Here is a 26085-nt window from a genome sequence, read left to right as displayed (position 1 = left end):
GTTACATACCTTTAAATGCAAAGTGCCTCATGAAGGGAAAGAAATGGGACTAGACACAGACACAACTATCCTAAAGATCGAGAAAAAAGACCCTAACGGTCGAAATTTGTCAAAATGTTAAAAGAATAAAAGTTCACTCAAAAAGATATAGACTTTATGTAAAACAAACGCCATTTTGTTGCTCTGAACTCAAAAACACGATTTTAATCACTGCATAGGAGTATGTGGAATAAAAAAAGAAGTACGAAAAGCATAGTTTAATTGTGCAGAAAGATAGGTTATAAGGTGTGTAGAGACATGAGACTATGAGAGCACGACACTGAATTTTGAATGAAATTTTTTATTTATAAACTATTAACCATTCTCGAAACCCAAGTAGTAAACATTAATATACCCCGGACTCGATCCATGGAAATCTCCCTATGTTTTTCCTTACTTGCATGTGCTCCATCGGCAAGCTTGACTATAGCACCTTCTCCTTCGCTAGCTAGGGAGAGATTTATGTTTTCTGATTTTATTGATGGCCATTACAGAGCTAACTAAAAATTTCAAAGAACAATGTAAAAGAATAAAAATGTAAAATTTTACAGAAAATATAGAAATTTCCACCGATCTTAAAGTCATTCTGATAGCAACACATTTGTTTAAAAAAATAGTCGTAAATAACTAACTAACCACAATAGGAAAAACCAACTACCAAACCTTTTAGTATAATATTGAACACACTTTTAGTTAATCAAAATCTCTTGTTACAGAGATCATATGTATGCGTTTACTTTGATTAATAATTATGAATTGGTCGATCCGCTTTCGACTCCGTTGCTCACGTTTATTATTTTCTTCACATCATACTAATTACTTCTCGGAGCACCGACGAATCTCATAATCTTTTGAAGAAATTGATACATAAACTTTAATTAAAAATTGACTAGAGAGAAAGAGAGTTTCGAGGTGTGATCTGATTTTAGTTGGTCTAATTAGTTACTACAAGTTTATATAAAGAAAGTGATCCATGAAGTGCGGGTCAAATGGGGTCTGATGGGTTGTCCTAGGTATTTGAGACCTATTAATCAATGCAACCCACCCACCAGTACCATAGCTAATTAGATGCTTCCTATGTGCATGAGCACTTGTATTTAAGCTACCCTCTTACTCCCTTTCTATTCATCATTACATTATCAATCAATTATCACTCCTCTCTAGCTACCAGCTTCTAGTTGCTGGTTTCACCTATCTTAATATTACCTTCAAACAGACTTTATAGTCAGGTTGGTTTAATTTCTATGTTGTTTTTAGTTCATGTTTTTCAAATATATATATATATATATATATATAGCTGGTAATTTTCACCATTCGAGTTCGAGCTCATAATTATAGTCCATGCTCCAGACATTCTAAGTTATGTGAGACTATCACATCCCTCACTTTTAGAGATTGACCCATGTGCTAGCACTATAATTATGGCGACACATGTGCTAGCAGTCATTGTTATTGCCCCTGCTTTGAGACCTCTAAGCTAAGTGAGACTATCACATCCTTTACCTTAGAGACTCTCACATCCCGTCGGGCATATAATCACTACCGACGGTTTCAAAGATTATCATAGGGAAAAATAAAGTAGTGGTTGTTACATGAGATACCAGGGTTGTTTTCCTATCTTACACATTCTCTTTCTTCCACATACAGGAATTATAGAGTTGAGATTAAAATAAAGAGTATGGGAGGAGCCATGTTGCTGCGAGTATTATTAGGAGCACTGGCTTGTTTGAGTGTTGCTTTTGTGGTGAAAGCAGAAGATCCATACAGATACTTCACTTGGACTGTTACTTATGGCACTATTTCTCCTCTTGGTGTCCCTCAACAGGTACCTTTTCGGCTTTTCTCCTCTCGTTCTTTTCCCCACTTGTCTGTGTAGATATTCAACTCAACACTAATTGGCAAGAGTGGACTATATACGTACGTATATATATTCTTGGTTACGATATTATGTAGACGTCCTCTACTTCGGACTATTCTCACATGAGCTTCATGTGTGCCATTTTCGAGCCTAACACGTGTCTTTTGCTCGATCCACACTTGTTATCAGTGTTAAGTTTGTAGATACGACCCAACCCAAAACCAATCGGCAGTAGAATATATATATCAACCTTTGTAATGTTAGACGTAATTTGGGCATAATTACGTGTGTTTTATCGGGTGACTTGCAACTTGTTTAGCCAAATGGAAGATCATGTCTTAGCTCAAGTCTGATACCATGTTAAGCTTGTAAACATCCAACTCAAAATCAATTAGTAATAAGCGGAGAGACCTTATAAAAGTCTTTGTTACTACAGCAGACTTTGTCCATGTGAGACCATTCTCACAATCAGATACTCTTTATATAACTTGATCTAATTAGTGATCTCTCTTTACACTTGCAGGGTATCCTCATCAACGGACTGTTTCCAGGTCCTAGAATTGATGCTGTCACTAATGACAATGTTATTGTAAATGTCATTAACAAGTTAGACCAGCCTTTTCTCATTACATGGTGAGCCTTCTCTCTTTCTTCTTTGCATTAATAATGTGGGCCTACTATCAATCAGGCCCATATTTGAGGTCTTATTATAAAAAGCAAGAAATACTAAACTATGTTTTGCTTGAAGGAATGGGATCAAGAACAGGAAGACCTCATGGCAAGATGGAGTTCTTGGAACCAATTGCCCTATCCCTCCAAACACAAGCTACCAATACAGATTACAAGTCAAGGATCAGTTTGGAACATTTACTTACTTCCCTTCAACCATTATGCACAAAGCTTCTGGTGGATTTGGAGCCTTTAATATCTACACCAGGCCCAAAATCCCACTCCCCTTTGCTACCCCGGCTAACGACTTCACCTTCCTTGTCGGTGACTGGTACAAGGCTGGCCACAAGGTTCGTAACACATAAAAAACATATGTTTGAAGTGTTTATATATATCCACAATATAGAAAAGCCAAAACTGCAAGCTCGGCGAAACAATGGAGCGAGATCAAGCCCAAAAAGGCCCAACAAGGGTTACTTCTATGGCCGGCTCGAAAGATAGATAGAGCCTCACTAGGCCTCATTTTTCATTCTTGTAACAGGTTGCATGTTTGAATACTTACTGTGGTATATTCTTGAAATTTGCAGGCATTAGAACAAACCTTGGACTCAGGTAGATATCTTCCCTTGCCTGATGGTCTACTAATAAACGGACTTAAAAGCGGTTCTAAGGTTGTCGGAGATCCAGGTGATTATCGTTAAACTTGACCTTAATTAATGCAGTTGAATTAGTTCCAAAGTCATGAATGTTTTTATTGAATCTAAAGATGGTTTCAAACTAATTTTGTTGTTTCAGGACAAACTTACATGTTCAGAATATCAAATGTTGGTTTGTCAACCTCTATCAACTTTAGGGTTCAAGGCCATAAAATGAAGTTGGTCGAAATCGAAGGATCTCATTCAGTTCAAGAACTATATGACTCTCTTGATGTACATGTCGGTCAATCCATTGCTGTCCTTGTCACCTTAAATAAATCACCAAAGGACTACTATATTGTTGCTTCATCACGATTTACTAGTCGCGTTCTCACTTCAACTGCAATACTTCATTACTCGAACTCTCGTGTTAAGGCTTCTGGTCCTCTGCCAATTGGTCCGACTACCCATGTTCACTGGTCTTTAAAACAAGCTAGAACCTTCAGGTACATCAAATTGTTTCAAACTAATTAACGATGTTTAGTACTAATTAAGATGTGCAACATTTCAGTTACTATCTAAATTTGACTCGCCCGAGTCTGACTTGTCTAGATCTTAGTCTTTTGAGTCCAACATTTACCAATTAGAGTCACAGTAGTCATTTCAGGTTATTGTAGATAACAGTCTCTTAATACCGAGTATGCCTGACTCGAATCGACCCAGAATCAACCCGAGTCAGTCACTCAGAGCACAACTCAGATAAAAAATGAACAGTTTCGAAATCTGACCCGAGTCGATCCATATCTCTAATCAGATTTCAGATCTGAAATTGAAACAAGAGCACCGCCTAAGATTGTTTTAAAGAGGTTGCTGAAACCCTAACTGGATCTCTTATTTTGACAATGTAGATGGAACTTATCCGCGAGTGCAGCAAGGCCAAACCCACAAGGTTCATATCATTATGGTGCCATAAAGTTTACCCGGACGGTTGTTTTAGGAAACTCAGAAGCTAAAATCAATGGCAAATTAAGATACGCTGTGAACGGTGTTTCCTATGTCAACCCTGGGACACCATTGAAGTTAGCTGATTACTTCAACATTCCTGGAGTATTTGATTTGAAAACAATCAAGAGCAAACCTGGTAAAATTGCACCTAAGTTTGGAACCTCAGTCATGGGGCTTGCTCTCCATGACTATGTGGAACTTATATTTCAAAACAATGAGAAAACAGTGCAAACTTGGCATCTTGACGGCAATGACTTCTTCGCTGTCGGATATGGGCCTAAAAAATGGACAGAAGCTAGTAGGAAATATTACAATCTAATTGATGCACCAACAAGATACACAATTCAAGTGTACCCAAGTTCATGGAGTGCTGTTTTATTGCCATTAGACAACAAGGGTATGTGGAATTTAAGGTCTGCAATTTGGCCAAGACGATATCTTGGGCAGGAGTTGTACTTCAGAGTTTGGAATGACGAAAACAGTCTCTTCACCGAATATGGTATTCCTGCGAACACACTTCGATGTGGCAAAGCCAAGGGTCATTAAATTAGTATTTTCGTTAACATTTATAGTATGCTATCATGCATTATTCAGCCAATTTTTATGGCTTTTATTAGTTTCTATGGTCACGATGGTGTGACCGTGTTATCTACAACTAAAGTAGTAGTAGTATTAGTAATTGAAGTTGAAGAAGAACTTGTAGCAGGGTAAACCTAACAAAAAGGTGAGGGGGAGAAGCATAGCTAGTTATTTTTACAAGAAATGTCAGTATCTTACTGTTGTTTACATCTTTTTTATCTTCGTAGTAATGAGAAAAAACTTTTTCCTATTCCCAATTTTATTTCATGTATTCTTCGGATATGTTTTATCCCTCTGACCTAAGAGCATCTCCAATGCAAAACTCAAAAAAATCTCTATTTGTCCTATGTGTCAAGTCTCAATTGAGTTTCTCACTCCTATGTGGCGGAAATAGAGACCTTCAACTCTTTTGCGTCTCCAATGCAAAACTCTAAACTAATCTCATTTACTTATATGTCGTAGTTATTTTTAAAAAGAAATAATAAGTTATTTAGAAAATATAGAAGACTCGATTTCTATTGGTCGAAATTCAAATATTGATGAGTTGGACATTTAGAGATATCTCAAGAGGGTACTCTAGAAATAGAGGGTCCTCTTGAGTTATCATGAGGTGGTTCATAGAGATTATCGCCCCCGACTCTCTCAGGAAGTTCCTGCCGAGTATGATGTTGTAGGCATGCATCTTGTCGACTATGGAAAAATTTAACATTATCGCTTTCTTCATTTTTCCTTCTCCTATCAGTACGGGTAGCGATGTCCCATCGGTTTCGACTTGATTGTCGCCGAACCCTGTCAAGCAAGACTTATATGATTTGAGATGGTGAAGACTTACCCCGAATTTTTGGAAGCATGTTCGGCTCATGACTTTAGTCGAGCTTCCTGTGTCGACTAGGATGCGCCCTACCCTCCATTTGGCTACTATTGTCGTTTTCACCAGTGGGTCCGCGTGTGGGGTTATTACCCCCACTAGATCATCGTCGGTGAAGACGATGGGTGGTGTCTCCACACTAGGTTTGATAAACAGAACTGGTGGGTTTTTCGCCTCGTTGGCATATCTGCGTTGTTCTCCCTTGGTAGCTCTGCCGAGAGTCGGTCCTCCTGAGATAGTATTGATGTTTCCCATGACCCCGGTTGGCTCCTTTAAGCCTTTAGTTGCTTTCTTGATGGTCGGGTTCTGTTCGTCGGAATCCAGCCCAGACCCGACTCCTACTCTGTTTGACGACCTTTTATTCTTGTATTCGTAGGGCCGTTGCCCCTTCTGGATGTATTTGTCCAGCTCACCTTTCCTCACCATTTCTTCGATGAGCTTCTGGATGTATTTGTGACCGTAACCTCGGTGGAAGGCGCACCACGCGGTCATGTCTCTGAACCCGAACTCCTCTTTGTCATCGTTGGGTCTGGGTAGTTCCGCTTTTCCTTTCGCTATGAGTATCTGTAAAATTTCCTCCCTACCTTTCACCAACGGGGTATAGGTGGTGAAGTCAGATTTGGGTCTTCTGCTTCGTTCTCGTTCCTTGGGGGGGCCTAACTTCCTCCCGTTCTTTCTGTCGGGTCGGTTCGCTTTCATACGGGATGTTGGCCACCTCCTTCAATCGTCGGTAGTTTACTTCTTTCCTAATGAATTGTTGCACCCTCTCTATCAGCTCTGCAAGAGTATCTGGTTCCCTGTCAGAGATGTCTCTGATGACATCGTCCTGCCTGAGGCCTCTTGACAGAGCGACGAAAGCGACTTTTGGCTCCAGATCGGGGACCTGCACCATAAGGTTGCGGAATCTCAGCCAATAAATCTCCAAAGTCTCGTTTTTTCCTTGAACCACGTTGAACAGCTCGTTGGTCTTTCTCTTGATTGTGGTGCTTCCTCGGAAGGCGTCACAGAAGACCTGGGCAAGTTGTACTTGATCGATCCCGGGGCCAGCGCTTGGTACCATGTCTGGGCTGGTCCTTTTAGGATGGTGGCGAAGACTACGCACCATATATTCTGGTTGGTCGTATATAGGTTCATTACTGCAGTATAGTTGTTGATAAACACTCCCGGGTCCTCCAAGCTGTGGTAATGGTCTAGTGCTGGGCACTTGAAATTCTTCGGCTTCTCAGATTCCAATATCTCTCGACAGGGATGGGGTTGGTGGATTACTGCTTTCCCCCACAGTCTCTCTTTCTCGAGTTAGCTCTGCTACCTGATGTATGAGCACTTCGCAGACGGTTGGGTCGTCCGTGCACCCTTCGCTAACCACCTCCCCCCTTCTTTTTAGGATGTATGTTCGGTTAGGGTCTAATGCTCCGTATTCGTCTAAGATATTCTCCAAATGCATCTGGTCGCCAGGTTGTAAAGTCAGAGCTCCGGAAGAGAATGCATTACCGGGTGAGAAGAACTGAAGGAGTTGAAGGAGATGTCCTTCGACCAAGGTGACGATGCGAACAATTTGTCGGATAGGACAATTGATGTGGAAGATCATCAAGTCCGATTGATTTAGGGATCGTAGAGTTGTAGCTAGAGACCAACTACGATCGTCGAATTACGGAGTAATTCACGACTAACTTCGATCGGATCCTACAACGGGTTACACATAAGAGTGACAAATTGATCTAGGATATGACTAGTGGGAGTGAGATATAATCATGGGAGTGTCCCATAAACATATCTCATAGGCCTAAAAGGGAATTAGGCAAAGATAGTACAAAAGGGTCAAAAACAGGGTTTTTGGGCCTAGACCGGTTCAGGTACTTCTAGGACTCGGATTGGGCTGAATTTTGGAGGGTTAGTTGCTGATATAATAAACATTATATCTGCCAATTTTCGTGGTGTTTGGGCACCTCCTCCTTAGGGAATTGAGAAAATACCAATAGTTGCTATTTTCGACTATTTCCCTAAATCTTATTCTAAAGGGTGTTTTAGGAAACCTAAAAGGAGGTGGATTCTTATTAGGGTTCTATATAAACACTCTTAGGGCAGAGAATAAGGTGTGGAATTTCTCTCTAAGCTTTCTTACTCTACCACATCAAGTAGAGAGGAGAAAGTGAGCTAATTCCCATTAACTATCTATCTAGTCAAGAAGAAAGGAGTTCTTCTTCCAACCACCATTGGTGTGCTAGCTATACAACAAGGTGGGAGATCAAATTTGTTTGCTCGTGTCCCAAGTAGAGGAGCTACACTTGAAGCTCTTGGTCTTCTCATAAGCAATTGGAAAGGTTCGAGGGAAAACTAGCGAACAAGGTATTTATCTTTCTAGTTTTAATTAATGATTATCATAGGTTTATGCATGTGATCCTGGGAATACTAGTGTAGACATTAGATGTCTTAATTCCTTTATAAACACTAGTAGAAGGGTGTAAAACCCAACAGTGGCGTCAGAGCCTCTTGCAATTAGCCTATCTTATCTAAGTTTTGGACCAATTCCATGCTTTCCTAGATAGATTATTGTGTCAAAAGATTTCAAAATTTGTTCTTGAAAAGAGTTTCAAAACCTAAAATTTTGATCCAAATTGGTTTGATTAAAAGAGTTGTTTTTAAGTTTTTGGAAACTTGTGAAAAACAAAATTTGGAAACTTAGAATTGTTCTAAAAAGAATTTGAAATATTTAGAAGTGTTTCAAATTTTGGAAAAAGCAATTTAAAATTACAACACAAAAAAAAAAAAAAAAGGGGAGACTATTGAGTTTTTGATCCTAGATTACTGTTGGATGCGTCTGAGGACGCGTCCCAGATTACTGTTGGATGCGTCTGAGGACGCGTCCAGCTGCTCCAGACGCGTCCAGTAGCTACTACCAGATGCGTCTTGGAGACGCGTCTGGGGTCCTGGGTGTCTCGGACTATGTCCGAGACACCTAGTGCTGGTCCGGTCCAGCACCAGATGCGTCTAGGACGCGTCTGGTGCTTGGACTAGCGTCCTGGCTCCGGCCAGGACGAGATCAGGCCTATTGGCCTCGGCTCGGACATGCCGGCCCTATGGGCCGTGCCATATCTGGACCTTGTCCAAGCCCTTTTGTGGGCTTGGGCCGGGACTTGTCTAGGACTTGTCCCGGGTCTTTTCAAGGCTTTTCGGACCACGAAAAGGGACCACTATTCGAGTGGGAGTTTTATCCAAATTTAATCTTTCTCAAATAAACCTAACCCAACATAAATTCTTTCCACCACCAGAATTCTTAGGCATCAATAAGTAAATGACCTTTAGTTTCCGCGGTCCGTCTATTTCTAATGGTAAGTTTCTATTATTTCAAGTGTCCGTTATTGTAAGTTTTTATTGCTTTTCTAGTTTGTTATGACATAAAGGGTTTGCTATGACCAAAAACATGTAGTCTAAGAAAAGCAATAGAAAATAAAGAATAATCACACAGAACACGAGAAATCGGTGTGGTTCAATTGGTAAGACCTACTCCACGACGACAACGGCGCGATAATTCCTACTGTGATAAGCAAACAAGTTACACAAGAGATTCGTGAGAATTCGACCCAGATATCTCCAAGGTTGTAGTTTATATAGCCACTAAAACCCTAATCTCACCGCCTCACCGACTCTCTCTTTCTAAATCTGAAACATGGATACGCTAACAGTAATGACCGACATAAGCACAGCTTCGCATTCCAAGTCTGTCTCAAAAATCAGCTCTGCCTCAGAGCCTGCTTCGCATACCAGCCATGTCTCAGTAATTTGCTCCGCTAACGGGTCCAAAATTCCGCGCCGAAATTTTGTAAACGGGTTGACGGGTCGTAAACCGGGTTAGATATCAAACCCATATTTAAGACACTTTTAACATATTTGTTAATTTATATATATTGATTCCAATTATAAAAGAAAATTAATTCGGGTCATTCAAAATTTGATATTTGATTAACCAAAGTTGATTGTCTCTTAGATCGTAATGGAGAAAATGTAAATTTATTAGAAAATAATATTTCCCTCTCTCACACACACACACTCTTTCTTTGTTACCGTTACAAGTTAATTACATCAATTAATATATTTTTACAAGTAAACATTTAACTAATGTCAATAAAATGTATTTCAAGTAGGTAAGCTTCAAACGGCTAGTGAGAGCAGTCGTTTGTAATGTTTGGAATGGAATTGATATCTTTTAAGTGGTAGTTTTGAATGGAATGAAATTAATATTTGTGTTAAATCTTCATGACTTATTTGTTTATAAATTTTTCAAATTAGTTTATAACTAGAATGGTTCGGCCCCCCACTAACAAAAGTTTTGGTTCTGTCCATAGCTCCAATTTGTTTTGAGTTGGATGATGACAATTTTAACGTAATATCAGAGCTAAACCCACATGTGATTGACTTAAAAGCCACAAGTGTTCCACGTCACCCAAAAAGAAAAAAACACGTCATAGACTAAAAAAACACAAGTGATGAGGCGTGAGAATAATCACACTTCGGAAACAACCGTGATACACATCCCGGCACGAAACTCGGCTAAAACCCGGCGGGGTGACGTGTCGGGTTGTGATCTAGAGAGAGAAAGTATTTCACTTTCTCTCTCTAGATCACAGTCTGACACGTCACCCCGCCAGGTTTCGTGCCGGGATGAGGATCATGAAGGGAAAAGGGCGATCTAGCAACTGAGAATATAAAGTCTAGGTTTTCTTCACTCATTGTCAATTACTTTTGAGTCGGATGACCGCAAACACCTATCAAGTTGGCCTTTTAGAGAGATCTCCTATTTGGAGTTGAGAAGCCTGCAATGGGATTACCTTGTGCCAAAACCATTTCTGCACTTGAGTTACTAAAGATTTGTGGACAGAAAATGATCGATGTTGACTTTTTGATACTAATTAGTAAAATCTTGATATAGTCTGAAGTAAACGCATAATACAATGACATTAAAGAAAGTTATTATCCTTGACAGGAAACAGATGGGTGTTGTTGATTTCATTCTTGGTATTAAAATCTTTGAGGTTAGTTAGTTAGGTGACAAATTTAAAAAATCAGTACTTCGATTTTGAGAAAATTACATATTTTGAGTCCAAGCTAGTGTTTACACCATCTATTATATTAAAACAGATCAGTCGGTTATTCCAAGAGATAAGTCTGGTCATCCATTTTATTTTAGAGATTTTAGAGATTTTGTTGGGAACATATCCGACCGATAATATAAAATCTTTTTTATGTAAATACATTAAAAAACAAGGGTATCTATGTAAATCAGTAAAAATTGGTTAGAATAACTACCCACATATTTCTCTCCCTATTTTTTCTCTCACGGAATACATCTTAGAAACTACCAACTTTACAGTAGAATTAGTGGGAGACATCTAAATAACTAACCCACTCTCCCATATCTTCCTAATTTCTCTCCTAACTATTTCACTTAAAATTGAAATTAAATCTCTCAATTTTTTTATCAAATCTTTTATGTTAGTGATATTTCTTACATAACTACAGTTTTCCCTCTCTCATCTTTAAACACACGGGTTATCTCTCTTCTATTGATTTACAAATTGAGGAAAGTTAATGTAATTTATGTTGCAATTTAAATTTATTTTTCTCTTCCTCAAAGGCGTTAGCCAAGAGGGATCTTCCCTGTTCGTAGGACGGGGAGGGAACCTAGTACTATGCTAAATCTCAATTGAAAAAGAATCATAGAGCTAATGTCTATGCTCACATAATTGATAGGTTTATGTACTTGATGTAAGAAAAGAGAATTGTAATGATTTGTATTGATTTTCATAGCTATTACAGAAGATCATTATAAGGAGTAGTACAACAGAAAAGTTTAAGCAATTGAACAATGTGGGACTATATTGGACTATATTTCTAACATTCCCCCTCAAACGAATGACTTTTGCTAGTGAAAAATTTCATGAGTTTGCTAAACAAATTTGTAGATTTTGACTTGATTTTGATATGGAGGCATCATTGTGAGGTTGCTATGTTGTTGTTTGTTGTTGATTTTCTTTTCCCCATGTGAAGAAAAGTTGGCACCATTGCCAGGTTTTGTTGATGTTGATGTTGATTTTGATTTTGCTTTTCTCCACTTGAAGAAAATTTGGCACCATTGCTAGGTTTTGATGTTGATGTTGTTGTTGATTTTGCTTTTCTCCATTTGAAGAAAAGCTGGCACCATTGCCGGGTATTGACAATTACTAACAATTGTCTGGTTGACAATTACTAACCATTGCCCGGTTGACAATTACTAACCATTGTCCGGTTTTGGAGATCTTCCTACCTTGGTTTTTAATAGCCCTCACACATGATTATTACTCCAACACCATCAAAGCAATTCAATCCCTCACACATGATTATCTACTTGGTTTTATGTGTTGTTGAACATAAACACTAACAATCATCGATCTTGACCTTCCCACTTCTATTCTTCATTTATACTCTCTCTTATCTCCTCTTTTTTTGATCTTATAGATAATATATTGGAACCAAGTAGCATACTAAAGGAACAAACATTTGAGAGTTCTCATCTTGGATATAAGAAGTATGAGCAAATCAAGTAAGAGAATTAACTCTTTTGCCATAAAGGAACCCACATACATGTTTTCAAACATCAAAAGAAACCCATCTTTGAAAATAAGCATGATTTCTTTAATACATTCTATCAAACACTTCATGTGCATCATATTGGAAATCAAGATTTTGGACAACTATAAGTATAGTTTCAAGATAAACATGGGGTATATAACTATTCTAACAAGAAATCAATGAATTCTTTTCCCCCTCTCTAATAGCTTTCCAATTTCTCTCAAAATATAACATGGACCATGGATACACATAGATTGATGTTGTGGAGGACTTGACATTTGAAATGCTTGAGATCATTAAAGAGTATATCATGTGATTTCTTGAACAAATCGCTCTTGTTTGACACTTTCATCTTCTTGTTAATCTTCATCGTCTTCAAATACTATTGAGAAAAGTATTGAAGAATGACTAGATCTCAACAATAGAAAAGAACTACTCTTATTGAAAAGGAACAAAAATAACACTAAACTTGAATTAAAAACGGATAAAAGTCCGGCGGACGGTAGCCATTAATGAGACTACCGCCGCCGGCAAGCGGAAGACTCTATTGACTAACCCAAGAAAAAAAACTAGAAGCTCTTATACCATGTAAGAAAAGAGAATTGTAATGATTTGTATTGATTTTCATAGCTATTAAATAAGATCATTATAAGGAGTGGTACAAGAGAAAAGTTTAAGCAATTGAACAATGTGGGACTATATTGAACTATATTTCTAACACTTGAGGAAATATACTAAGAAGATTTAACAAATCCACCAAAAATCATAACAAAAATGAAACAATCTTTAGGTTGCTATATAAGGAATAGTCAATTTTATTTAAAAATACTAGTATTAGATTTGGACCGACTTTTTAGATAAAATTTATTAAACCGACTAAACAAGTTTGGATGTGTCATGTGTGATCTGATTGTAGTTAGTTTATTTAGTGACTACGACAAGTTTAGAGAGAGAATCCATGCCCATGCATGAGGGAAAGAAGACCCATGAAGTGCGGGTCAAATGGGCCACTAATGGGTTGTCCTTGATACTTGAGACCATCTAATCAATGCAACCCACATCCCACAATTCATAGATGCTTCCTCTACATGCATACACATGTGATCATCACTTGTATTTAACCTACTCTAGCTCCTTCTTCTACTCTGCTCATCATCAACCAAAATTATCTCTCTCTCTCTCTCTCTCTCTCTCTCTCTCTCTCTCTCTCTCTCTCTCTCTCTCTCTCTCTCTCTCTCTCTCTCTCTCTCTCTCTCTCTCTCTCTCTCTCTCTCTCTCTCTCTCTCTCTCTCTCTCTAGATTCTTCTAACAAGTAGCTAGCTACTTTGTGGTTTCACTTATCTTGTAACTTGGATCAACATATATAATCAGGTTAGTTTAATTCCACTAATTTATGTGTACTGTTGTTTGTTAGTCCATGTTTTCCTAGATATAGCATCAAAATCTTTTGTACACTTAACATTTCCCAGTATTAATTGATTCAAACTTTAAAATGAAGACTGAAGAGGCATCTAAACTCAATACATATATGGCGCGTGACGTTCCAGGGTTGTTCTTCTATCTTACACATTTCTTTCTTCCACGCAGGATTGGAGATATTTGAGATTGTCTAGCAATAAAACGAAAGAGTATGGGAGGGCGAGCCATGTTGATGTTGCGAGTATTATTAGCAACACTGGCTTGTATGAGTGTTGCTTTTGTGGTGAAAGCAGAAGATCCATACAGATACTTCACTTGGACTGTTACTTATGGTACTATTTCTCCTCTTGGTGTCCCTCAACAGGTACTTTAATTTTCTCTTCTTATTATTTTGTCCACACTTCTGTCATCAGTGTTAAGTTTGTAGATACCCAACCCAAAACCAATCGGCATAAGAATATGTTAAGTTTGTGGTCATCCAACTCAAAATAATTGACAATGAGCGGAGAGGACCTAGACATTATATGCTTGGTAGCGTTGCTAGATACCACTTCTCCCATGTGAGACTATTCTCACAGAATACATATCAGCCTTTGTAATGTCAGACGTTCTTTGAGCCTAATTATTCGTGTCTTTTATCGGGTGTCTTGCAACTTGTCTAGCCAAATGCAGATCATGTGTTAGCTCAACTCTGATACCATGTTAAGGTTGCGAGCGTTCAACTCAAAATCAATTAGCAATAAGCAGAAAGACCTTAAATATAATAGTCTAGTAGCTAGTTTTTGTTCATGTGAGACTATTCTCACAATTAGATACTCTTCAAATAACTTGATTTAATTAGTGATCTCTCTTTACATTTGTAGGGTATCCTCATCAATGGACTGTTTCCAGGTCCTAGAATTGATGCTGTCACTAATGACAATGTTATTGTTAATGTCATTAACAAGTTAGACCAGCCTTTTCTCATTACATGGTGAGCCTTCTCTCTTTCTTTCTTTCTTTCTTTCTTTCTTCATTGCATTAAAGTGTGAGCCTACCATCAAGTAGGCCCATTTTTGAGGTCTCATTATAAAAATCAAGAAAGGTAAAATTTTTGTGTTGGAAAACTATGATGTGATTTCAGGAATGGAATCAAGCACAGAAAAACTTCATGGCAAGATGGAGTTCTTGGAACCAATTGCCCTATCCCTCCAAACACAAACTACACATACAGATTGCAAGTCAAGGATCAATTTGGAACATTTACTTACTTCCCTTCAACCAAAATGCACAAAGCTTCTGGTGGATTTGGAGCCTTTAATATCTACACCAGGCCCAAAATCCCACTCCCCTTTGCTACCCCGGCTAACGACTTCACCTTCCTTGTCGGTGACTGGTACAAGGCTGGTCACAAGGTTCAGAACATATCAAAATATACATTTCAAGTGTTTATGAGCTAGTTTTTGGGTTGGCTTGAGAGATAGAGCTTCTGTATATTCTTACTTGTAACATGTTTTTTGAATACTTACTATGGTATATTCTTGAAATTTGCAGGAATTAGAACAAATCTTGGACACACAAACCTTCATTCCTTTCCCTAATGGTGTACTAATTAACGGGCTCAAAAACGGTTCTGAGGTAGTCGGCGATCAAGGTGATTTGTGTAAATAGTCCCATGTGAAAAAGTTATGATCCAATAATATAATGTCTAGTTCCTCTCCGCTCAATATCAATTGATTTTGAGTTGTATGACTACAAACTTATTAACGATTATCGTTAAACTTCATGCTGATATTCAATTCAATTCAATTAGTTCCGAAGTTATGTTCTTATTGTTGAATCTAAAGATGGTTTCCTGTTTATGTTTTTTGTATCAGGACAAACTTACATGTTCAGGATATCAAATGTTGGTATAACATACTCTATCAACTTCAGGATTCAAGGCCATAAAATGAAGTTGGTCGAAATCGAAGGATCTCATACAGTTCAAGAACTATATGACTCTCTTGATGTACATGTTGGTCAATCCTTGGCTGTCCTTGTCACCTTAAATCAACCACCAAAGGACTACTATATTGTTGTTTCATCCCGATTCACCGGGATCATTCTCACTTCAACTGCAATACTTCATTACTCAAACTCTCGTGCTAAGGCTTCCGGTTTCTTGCCGAGCGGTCCGGAAGATCAAATCAATTGGTCTTTGAAACAAGCTAGAACATTCAGGTACAACAAAATGATCTTTTACTCCAGACACATTTTATGTCGAACTCAAATCGACCCCTAATTACTCAATCTGTTATGTAGATGGAACTTATCAGCGAGTGCAGCAAGGCCAAACCCACAAGGTTCGTTTCACTACGGTAACATACCAATCACGAGGACGGTTGTTTTGGGAAACAAAAGAACTTTACTTGATGGAAAATTAAGATTTGCAGTGAATAGTGTTTCCTATGTCAACCCTGAGACTCCATTGAAGTTAGCTGATTACTTCAACATTCCTGGAGTATTTGATTTGAAAACAATAAAAAATAAACCAGGTAAAACTGCTGTACCTAAGTTTGGAACCTCTGTCGTTGATTTTGCTCTCCATGACTTCATCGAACTAGTCTTCCAAAACAATGAGGATTATGTGCAATCTTGGCATCTTGATGGCAATGACTTCTTCGTTGTCGGATATGGGCCTAAAACATGGTCTAATAATGACAGTAGGAAATCTTATAATCTTATTGATGCACCAACAAGATACACAATTCAAGTGTACCCAAGGTCATGGAGTGCTGTTTTATTGCCATTAGACAACAAGGGTATGTGGAATTTAAGGTCTGCTAGTTGGCCAAGACGATATCTTGGGCAGGAGTTGTACTTTAGAGTTTGGAATGACGAAAAAAGTCTCTTCACCGAATATGATATTCCGGCGAATGCACTTCGATGTGGCAAAGCCAAGGGCCATTAGTACTAACTACCCTTACAAATTTATAGTATGCTATCATGCATGCAGTATTCAACCAAGTTTAATTTTATGTAATTTTTTATGACTTCTATTAGTTTCTATGGTCACGATGGTGTGACTGTGTTACCGGTAATTACTAATTACTGAAGTAGTAGTACTAGTAATTGAAGTTAAAGAAGATTTAAGACAAAAGTGAGGGGGGAAAGCCTAGTTATTTTTTACATGAAATATCAGTATCTTACTGTTTCTTACATTTCTTCTTGTACTCATAGTAATTAATGAGAAAACTCTTGTTGTTTTCTCCAACTTTCTTGCATTGGAATGTTATTGATCTATCCCTAGGACAAGCAATTGGCTACACTCTTATGCATATTTATAAATGTCATTCGTGTATTTGTGTGATGAATGTTTGATCAGACACACATTGTGATAACAATTGCTTCTCACTGGAGACCCAATTTTCGCCGTAAGAAGATGACAAGTCACTTGGCTCATTAAGTAGATATACTAGGACTCTAGGAGCGCCCTTGCAAGTTGCAAGATACTAAGATAGATACTTTACCTTATCTTACTTGTTTTGTACGTGCGTGAGGTTTTCATTTCACATATTTGTAAACAACGGCAAACTCTTGCACCCCTAATGCAAACCTTTGCAAAAACTTCTAAATGATTTTGCGCAAATTGTTTGCAAGCTGTCGCAAATCATTGTAAACTGTTGTGAAAAAACACTACAAACCTAACAATCATATCAATCTTCTCATTAAGGCATTTATCAAACAACTTATTTTTACCAAAATGCCAAAGGAACATTTGAAAATTGAATTTGAACTTTTCGTTCTCGTTTTCTACCATTTTCCCCCTCTAAATTGATTCAGCTTCTGCCATACTTGAAAGTCCAATCATTTCGAAATTCTATTTTTCCGATTTACAATATAAGCTAGGTCGGAAGAAATTGTTCAGGTAATCTGATGAAAATTCTAAGACATGTGGGAAAATTGGATCGATAAGAATATACCTTAATATTAGAGTGAAAAAATTTAGAGAGAAAAATACGGAGTGATAACTTAAAAGAAAAATCAAAGAAGAAGAAACGGGGGGAAGTTTTCATAATCCTTCTAATTCTCCTTGGACCAATCGGCTCGGGCACACCATACCGAATGAATTGAGCTTGAGCCTGTACTTGGCACTTTTCTTTGCTGCTGATAAAACCACTCGATCTATGTCGTTGAATTTCTAAACTTCGCTATGTTTGAAGATCAGGCTGGTTAACTTGTTGTGTTATTTGCTTTCAGATAACATTATACATGATAATACATAATTGAGATTTGAGATTAAAGGTAGAAAGTAGATGAAATTTTGAATAAGAAAAGGAAAGTTTGGAGAATGAAAGTGTAGGAAGAAGAGAAATTTATAGAACAATCATGGCTAGATTCTTTTAATCCCTTAATCAGAACAAGTAAAGAGATGTGGAAATGTTAATCAAAGTGTCACTGCCACGAGAAGTTTTTCGTAAAAAAAAATTGATAGGTCTTTTTTACAGAAGAAAACCTTGGAGAAGGAGTTATGACCAAATTTTCCTTTCTAAGAGCATCTCCAATGCAAAAACTCTAATAGTCCTATGTGTCAAGCCTCAACTAAGATTCTCTTTCCTAGATTACACTTTTGAGATCCTCCAATTTTTGTATGTATCCAATGCAAATCTCTAAAAAATATTTAGTTATTTTGAGAACATATAAAGACTTGATTTCTATTGGTTTAAATTTATAAAATTATGAGTTGGATAGTTAGAAATATCTCAAAATTTCTCTAGAAATAGAGAGTCCTCTTGAGATATCTATGTTTTGTTGAAAGTGTGGTTTTAAACCAAATTTGTTTTTGGGCCCAATATGAAATGTGGGCTTGAGTAAATGGGTCTATCAAACTAGAAGGGGCAAAGAAGGAAAAAGACTCCTTAAATTAATTAAAGAGAGGTAGTAGAGATTGATATGTCTACAACTTGAGTAAGCTTAGAGAGAGAAAGAACTAGGGCTTTCTTTGGAGAAGATCCTTAGTGAAGAAATTTGAAGTAATTAATTGGTATGTATCTATGACTATTATCTAATGTTTTTGAATGTCTTTTTCTTTGTTAAAGAAAGGAACAACAACAATGTTTGTGTTTATGATGAATGGAGATTTGTGATTGAGAGATAGTTGGTTTGAGTATATGGTGTTAGATCCTTTATGTTATAGTTGTTATTTTTTCTTAAATCTCCAACAAATGGTATCAGAGCTATGTTATCTTATCATTTCAACATTTTGAGAATCTAGGGTTTGTGAAAAAAATTGGGGATCTAGTAAGAAAAAAATGACAAATATGGTGCAATCTCAAATACCTATGTTAACAAAAGAAAATTATGGACATTGGTCCATTCAAATGAGTGTATTATTGGGATCTCAAGATTTGTAAGATATTGTTCAAAATGGTTATGTAGAGCCAACTTTAGAAGAAGAGGATATTATGAATGACTTGCAAAAAAATGTCCTTAAAGATTCAAGAAAGAATGATAAAAAAGCTTTGTTCCTTATATATCAAGGGATTGATAGTTCTACATTTGAAAAAGTGTCCGAAGCAAAATCATCGAAAGAGGCTTGGAATATTCTCAAGAATTCTTTTAGAGGAGTTGATAAAGTGGTGAAGGTTCGTCTTCAAATTTTGCGTGGTGAATTTGAAAGGTTGAGTATGAATGAAGGAGAACTTGTCTCCGATTATGTTTCAAGAGTATTGTCTAATGTTAACGAAATGAAAAGGTGTGGTGAAAAATGTGATGATGTTCGGGTGATGGAGAAGATTTTACGGTCTTTGACACCTAAATTTGATAATGTGGTTATTGTTGTTGAAGAATCAAAAGACTTGGAATCTATGACGGTAGATGAATTGATGGGAACATTGCAAATCCATGAACAAAGGGTGAATAGAAATGCCACAACCTCTTCAAATTGTTCGGTTGATCAAGTACTTCAAGCAAAACTCACTTTGGAAGAAAAACAATATACACCCCAAAAAGAAAGAGGCTATGAGAGTTATGGTAGAGGTTATGATAACCGTAGAAGAGGCTTTGGAAGCCAAAGAGGAAGAAAATTTTTTAATAGAGGAAGAACAAATGAACCAAGAGGAAGAGGTAGAGGAAACTTTACTAGACCTTATAATAGCCAAGGTAGAGACAAAAGGGATATTGAATGTTATAATTGTCACAAGCTTGGGCATTATAGTAATGAATGTTGGTATAAAAATGAAGTTAAGGAAGAATCAAATCTTGTTGAAGATGAAGTAGAAATTAATGTTGATCCTACATTGTTATTTTCTTGTGATGGTTTTGATGAATCACAAACAAACACTTGGTATTTCGACACCGGTGCAAGTAATCATATTTGTGGAAAAAGAGAATTGTTTGTTGAAGTGAATGAAAGTGTGAAAGGGTTTGTAAAGTTCGGTGACTCCTCAAAGATACCGGTGCTAGGGAAAGGTAATATCCTCATTCAACTAAAAAATGGAAAACATAACTATATTTCCGATGTTTATTATGTTCCCGCAATGAAAAATAACATTTTGAGTTTGGGACAACTTTTAGAAAAAACCTATGATATAAGATTGAAAGATCTTCATCTCACATTAAGAGATAGAAGTGGAACTCTAATTGCTAAGGTAAAGATGGCAAAGAATAGATTATTTCCCTTAAACATTCAACATGGTGATGCAAAATGCTTAAACTCTATTGTGAAAGATGAATCTTGGTTGTGGCACTTGAGACTTGGGCATCTAAACTTTGATGGGATGAAGACCTTGGCAAGCAAGAATATGGTAAGGGGCTTACCATGTATTGATCACCCAAACAAAGTGTGTGAAGGGTGTATCTTTGGTAAGCATCATCGAACAAGTTTTTCTAAAGAAGGAAGGTGGAGAGCATCTAATATATTGGAGCTTGTGCATACCGATGTTTGTGGTCCATTGAAGCCAATGACAAATGGAGGTAACAATTACTTTCTCACTTTTATTGATGATTATAGTAGAAAAACATGGGTATACTTCTTGAAAAATAAATCCGAAGTATTTGAAGAGTGCAAGGAATTCAAGAATATGGTTGAGAAACAAAGTGGGTATTTTATCAAGAAACTAAGATCGGATAGAGGTGGGGAATTTACTTCAAGAGACTTTGATATGTTTTGTAAAGAACATGGAATTATTCACGAACTTACCCCATCATACACACCACAACTAAATGGAGTAGCCGAAAGAAAAAATCGTACCATATTAAACATGGCAAGGAGCATGTTAAAAGAAAAAAGTTTGCCTAGAGAATTTTGGGGTGAAGTCGTTGCATGTGCCGTATACTTGTTAAATAGATGTCCCACTAAAAGTGTTCATATGAAGACACCTCAAGAGGCATGGGGCTATTACAAGCCTAGTGTATCTCATTTAAAGATATTTGGATGTATTGCTTATGCAAAGATACCGGAAGCAAGAAGAACAAAACTTGACGACAAAGGTGAGAAATGTATCTTTCTTGGGTATAATGAGCAAATGAAATGTTACAAGTTGTTTAATCCAATTGTCAATAAAGTGCTCTTTAGTAGAGATGTGGTATTTGAAGAAGATTTGGCATGGGAATGGAAAGGAAAAGAAATTATTCAAGTTGAACTTAGGCTTGAAGGAGAAGAAGAAGAAGATGCACCACCAAGAGAATTTCAAAGAGACCCACAAACACCATCGTCTTCATCCCCATCATCCTCATCATCGGGAGGAAGTTCTAATGAAGGGCCAATGAAAACTAGAAGTTTGAGAGAGATTTATGAAGTCGTGGATAATGAAGAAGAATTGAACTTGGGTTGTTTTCTCATGGATTGTGATCCTATTAGTTATGAAGAGGCCATCCAAGAAGAAAAATGGGAAAATGCAATGAATGAAGAAATTAATGCAATTGAAAAAAATGATACTTGGGAATTGACAAGTTTACCAAAGGGATATAAACCTATTGGTGTAAAGTGGGTGTATAAGACAAAGAAGAATGCAAGTGGAGAAGTCCAAAGATATAAAGCAAGACTTGTAGCTAAAGGTTACAAGCAAAGAGTCGGCATTGATTATAGTGAGGTATTTGCTCCCGTTGCTCGTATGGAAACAATAAGATTGTTAATCTCTATAGCGGCTCAATATTCATGGAAGATTTATCAACTTGATGTCAAGTCGGCATTTTTGAATGGTATCCTAGAGGAAGAGATATATGTTGAACAACCTTTGGGGTATGTTAGAAAGGGAAAAGAAGATAAAGTTTATAAGTTGAAGAAGGCCCTCTATGGGTTAAAGCAAGCTCCACGTGCATGGAATGCAAGAATTGATAAGTATTTTCAAGAAAATGGATTTGAAAAGTGTCCTCATGAGCACACTTTATATATGAAAATAAAAGAAGATGGAGGTATGTTATTTGTTTGTCTCTATGTTGATGATTTGATATTCACCGGTAATGATTCAAGACTATTTGAAGAGTTTAAGAAGATCATGGTTAAGGAATTTGATATGACCGATATTGGGTTGAATGGTCATTTCCTTGGTATCGAGGTGAAGCAAATGGAAAATGGAATATTTATTTCTCAAAGTGGATATGCTAAGGAAGTACTTAAAAGATTTAAAATGGAGTCGTGTAATCCGGTAAACACCCCTCTTGAAAGTGGAGTAGAATTGAGAAAATGCACAAGAAGTAGTAATGTGGATCCTACATATTTCAAAAGTTTGATTGGAAGTCTACGTTATCTTACATGTACAAGACCGGATATTCTCTATGGAGTTGGGCTAGTGAGTAGGTACATGGAGACACCGGATGAATCTCATCTTAATGTTGCAAAGAGGCTCCTTCGATATATTAAAGGTACGCTCAATGATGGTTTATTTTTCTCTTGTGCACAAGATTTTAAGCTTATTGGTTATTCCGATAGTGATTGGGGTAGAGACTTAGATGAAAGAAAGAGTACATCGGGATTTGTATTTTTTATGGGTTACACGGCATTTACTTGGTCTTCCAAGAAACAACCCATTGTGACTTTATCTACTTGTGAAGCGGAATATGTAGCCGCTAGCTCTATGGTTTGTCATGCAATTTGGTTAAGAAATATGTTGAAGCATCTTCAATGCCCTCAAGTTGGTCCAACCGAAGTGTTCCTTGATAATAAATCGGCTATTGCTTTAGCCAAGAATCCCGTTTGTCATGAAAGAAGCAAGCACATTGATACACGCTACCATTTTATTCGTGAACATGTTAAAGAATGTGATATTGAAGTGATGTATTGCAAGTCTCAAGATCAAATAGCCGATATATTTACGAAGCCCTTGAAGAACGATGTCTTTGAAAGAATGAAGTGGATGTTAGGTATGAGAAGCTATGGAAATTTGGTTTAAGGGGGGATGTTGAAAGTGTGGTTTTAAACCAAATTTGTTTTTGGGCCCAATATGAAATGTGGGCTTGAGTAAATGGGTCTATCAAACTAGAAGGGGCAAAGAAGGAAAAAGACTCCTTAAATTAATTAAAGAGAGGTAGTAGAGATTGATATGTCTACAACTTGAGTAAGCTTAGAGAGAGAAAGAACTAGGGCTTTCTTTGGAGAAGATCCTTAGTGAAGAAATTTGAAGTAATTAATTGGTATGTATCTATGACTATTATCTAATGTTTTTTAATGTCTTTTTCTTTGTTAATGAAAGGAACAACAACAATGTTTGTGTTTATGATGAATGGAGATTTGTGATTGAAAGATAGTTGGTTTGAGTATATGGTGTTAGATCCTTTATGTTATAGTTGTTATTTTTTCTTAAATCTCCAACATGTTTAACTACCGTTACATCATCTTAAAGTTCCAAATTGAATTTTGCAGTGGAGAGATTTTTTAAGAAAAAACTCTAAGACTCATATGTGGCACTTAAAATTTCTAAGATTGAGTCTTGCATTGGAGATGCTTTGAAACTTGGTTTTGACTTGTGTTTGTCTAATAGAGGTGGCCAACGGTTACATTCCGCTTTAGGATGTTTCTTTCAGTGTAGCTTGATTGTTGTTGTCTTTTAATAGCTCCCAGACAAAATATTAGTGACCGTGTCGTGTCGTTTCTAACACGACACGACTTTGACTCGCGTCATTCCCATATCACGAAGGTCTGGGCACGATAACGTCTATGGCAACGACCCAGCCGTTCTCGTGGCGTTTTCAGAAGTTGTCGTGTCGGGTTGTGCCGTGTTGAACGGTCTAGCAGTTGCTGGTCCATTTACCACTAGACATAAAAATTTTATTTTATTTACCCTATTTAGAATTTTTGGGCTTATAGCCCAAAAAACGGGTCCTAATAGTAGATATAATCCTCTCTAATCCTATAAAGGGTTTTAAAATCAAAGAAATAATATAAATAAATATCTAGTCCATTTGGTCTCATCTAGAGAGAAAACACAAATCTCTAGAATAAATGTTATTTCATAATCCCTAATCTAACCTTTCCATATTTTATAACTGATTTACTTTCGAAATCTATGCATATCTTTTTTCATATTTATCTCCCATATTTCTCTCCAATCATGTTTCTACTCGAAGTAAGGATATCTTCATTATTTTCAGTAACGGAAACTCTTTATTTGATATCTCTAAAACCGATTCAGTTGACAAACCTCCATTAAACTCAGAAAATCTTCTTCTTCTACATTATATTGCTGTCCAAATTCATCATTTATCAGGTTTAATACTTTCGAAATCTTTATAACACCATTGTTAGTATCTAATATTTCTTCTTATAACTAAAACCCTAATTATTTCGCTCTATTATAAAACATATCGGATTTATGATACATATCTATAAGATCTGTTTACTAATTCATTAACTTCGAATGTATGATGTTTATTTTCTCTCTCTAAAATTTTCATAACTGTTTAAGATCTTTATGTTTATTCCTTATTCAATGATTCCTTCAAAGTTAGTATGTTATGTTTGCATCCAGTGATAATATCATATTTCTTTAGATCTATATTTAATCTTCTGGTTTTTCTGATATTTCGTGAGATCAGATTATCAATCATCAGTCGAATGTTTGATGTTTATTTTCTTTCTCTCTCTTAAAATTTCATTTATGTTTTTGATTTTGATGTTTAATCCTTCAACTCGAGTTTGACATTATTGCAATCAATCATCATAGCAGATATCTTTAGATTTGTAGTTTAAGCTTAATTATATTCTCATTTTTTTTCTTCAAATCTGGTTTTCAATCCGTACGGATTTATGAAACATTTGTTCTTTCATACGGTTACTAATAACAGAATTTACAGTACATGTACTTTATCGTAAATTACCACAATTTATAGTAAACTATGGGTAATTTATAGAACATTACTCCTGCTTTAACACCAAAACTGTACTCATTTCATTAGTAGAAATACTTCGCTTTACTATCAAAACTCGTGTGCTTTGCAATAAAGTATATATAATTTACGTATATCTTCATGTTCTTACCATTATGTATATAATTACGTATAAGTACACATAAATTATGTATTATTTATTTACCATTAGTATACTTTTCACCCAAAACAGTAGCCTTGATAAGTTTACCAAACTACTCAAAACCTTCAAATGTTGTCAAAATTTGACAAACATTATATATAATTTACGAAACTGTACATGTAGTTTATAATACAATATATGATTTTTTTTTTCTTTAATGTATGTGTATTTATGTGTGTAGATTAGATATACCAGATGAAATTTCAAAGAGAATCATCAAATCAAAGTGAGTCAACGAAACTAATGCAGAGTACATGGATGGGCACCATTTTTGAACCAAAGAAGATTTTGTACTTTTTTTTGTAACAGAATGTAAAGGATGTGTAATGTAAAAGAAAGGGAGATTTTGACATACACCCCCAGTATTATATGAATATTAGGACTTCACCCCCACTTTTTGAAAACTTTTGATATACACCCCCACGTGGACGGAAACCGTCAACTCAAAGTTAAGTTAGGCGTGTGCGACACACACGCGCCAACCATGACGATTTTATCCTTTTGTAGTTGTTGAAATATTTTGAGAGATTTTGACATACACCCCCACTATTATATAAGTTTTTGGACTATACCCCATTTTTTGAAAAAACAAAATTCCACCTAATTTCTTCTTTAAGCCAACCAAGTACAAGCCAAGGAAACTGAGTACTAAATAAAAGAAACATAACTCTTTTACTGAGACTATTATGAAGTAGAAATATTTTTGTTTAGTTAGTTTATTTGACTTCTTTTTGTTATGGATTGGGAATGAAAATATCTATTTGTTCTTCGTTTGAATATTAAAATCTCATGGAGCTCTTTTGTGGATAATAGACATATGGTACTTTAGTTTGATATTATGAAACTTGAATTGTTATACATCATTACTTTTTGAATGTATATAAAAGGACATTAGAAGACCAAATGTGTCTCTGATTTG

At 36.5% G+C, this 26085-nt stretch overlaps 2 protein-coding genes across 2 annotated transcripts; both read left to right on the top strand.

Annotated features, from left to right (window-relative positions):
• The first annotated feature begins 1089 nt into the window (after positions 1-1089).
• LOC147564837 (L-ascorbate oxidase homolog) lies at positions 1090-5035 on the top strand. Its single transcript, XM_086650413.1, has 7 exons — positions 1090-1268; positions 1687-1864; positions 2421-2530; positions 2646-2916; positions 3154-3253; positions 3362-3707; positions 4110-5035. The coding sequence occupies exons 2-7, from the start codon at positions 1718-1720 to the stop codon at positions 4750-4752; spliced, it is 1617 nt and encodes a 538-aa protein (XP_086506539.1). The 5' UTR covers positions 1090-1268; positions 1687-1717; the 3' UTR covers positions 4753-5035.
• Positions 5036-13406: 8371 nt separating this feature from the next.
• LOC147564836 (L-ascorbate oxidase homolog) lies at positions 13407-16913 on the top strand. The gene is made up of 7 exons (XM_086650403.1): positions 13407-13630; positions 13847-14042; positions 14542-14651; positions 14802-15072; positions 15212-15311; positions 15535-15880; positions 15962-16913. The coding sequence occupies exons 2-7, from the start codon at positions 13890-13892 to the stop codon at positions 16608-16610; spliced, it is 1629 nt and encodes a 542-aa protein (XP_086506529.1). The 5' UTR covers positions 13407-13630; positions 13847-13889; the 3' UTR covers positions 16611-16913.
• Positions 16914-26085: the final 9172 nt, after the last annotated feature.

The sequence above is a fragment of the Eschscholzia californica genome, unplaced genomic scaffold, assembly GCF_041429995.1.
Source record: "Eschscholzia californica isolate CP2 unplaced genomic scaffold, dmEscCali1.0.p SCAF_1, whole genome shotgun sequence".
NCBI classification, from domain to species: domain Eukaryota; kingdom Viridiplantae; phylum Streptophyta; class Magnoliopsida; order Ranunculales; family Papaveraceae; genus Eschscholzia; species Eschscholzia californica.
The sequence above is the reverse complement of the archived record's forward strand: the minus strand, read 5'-3'. Positions and strand labels throughout refer to the sequence as shown.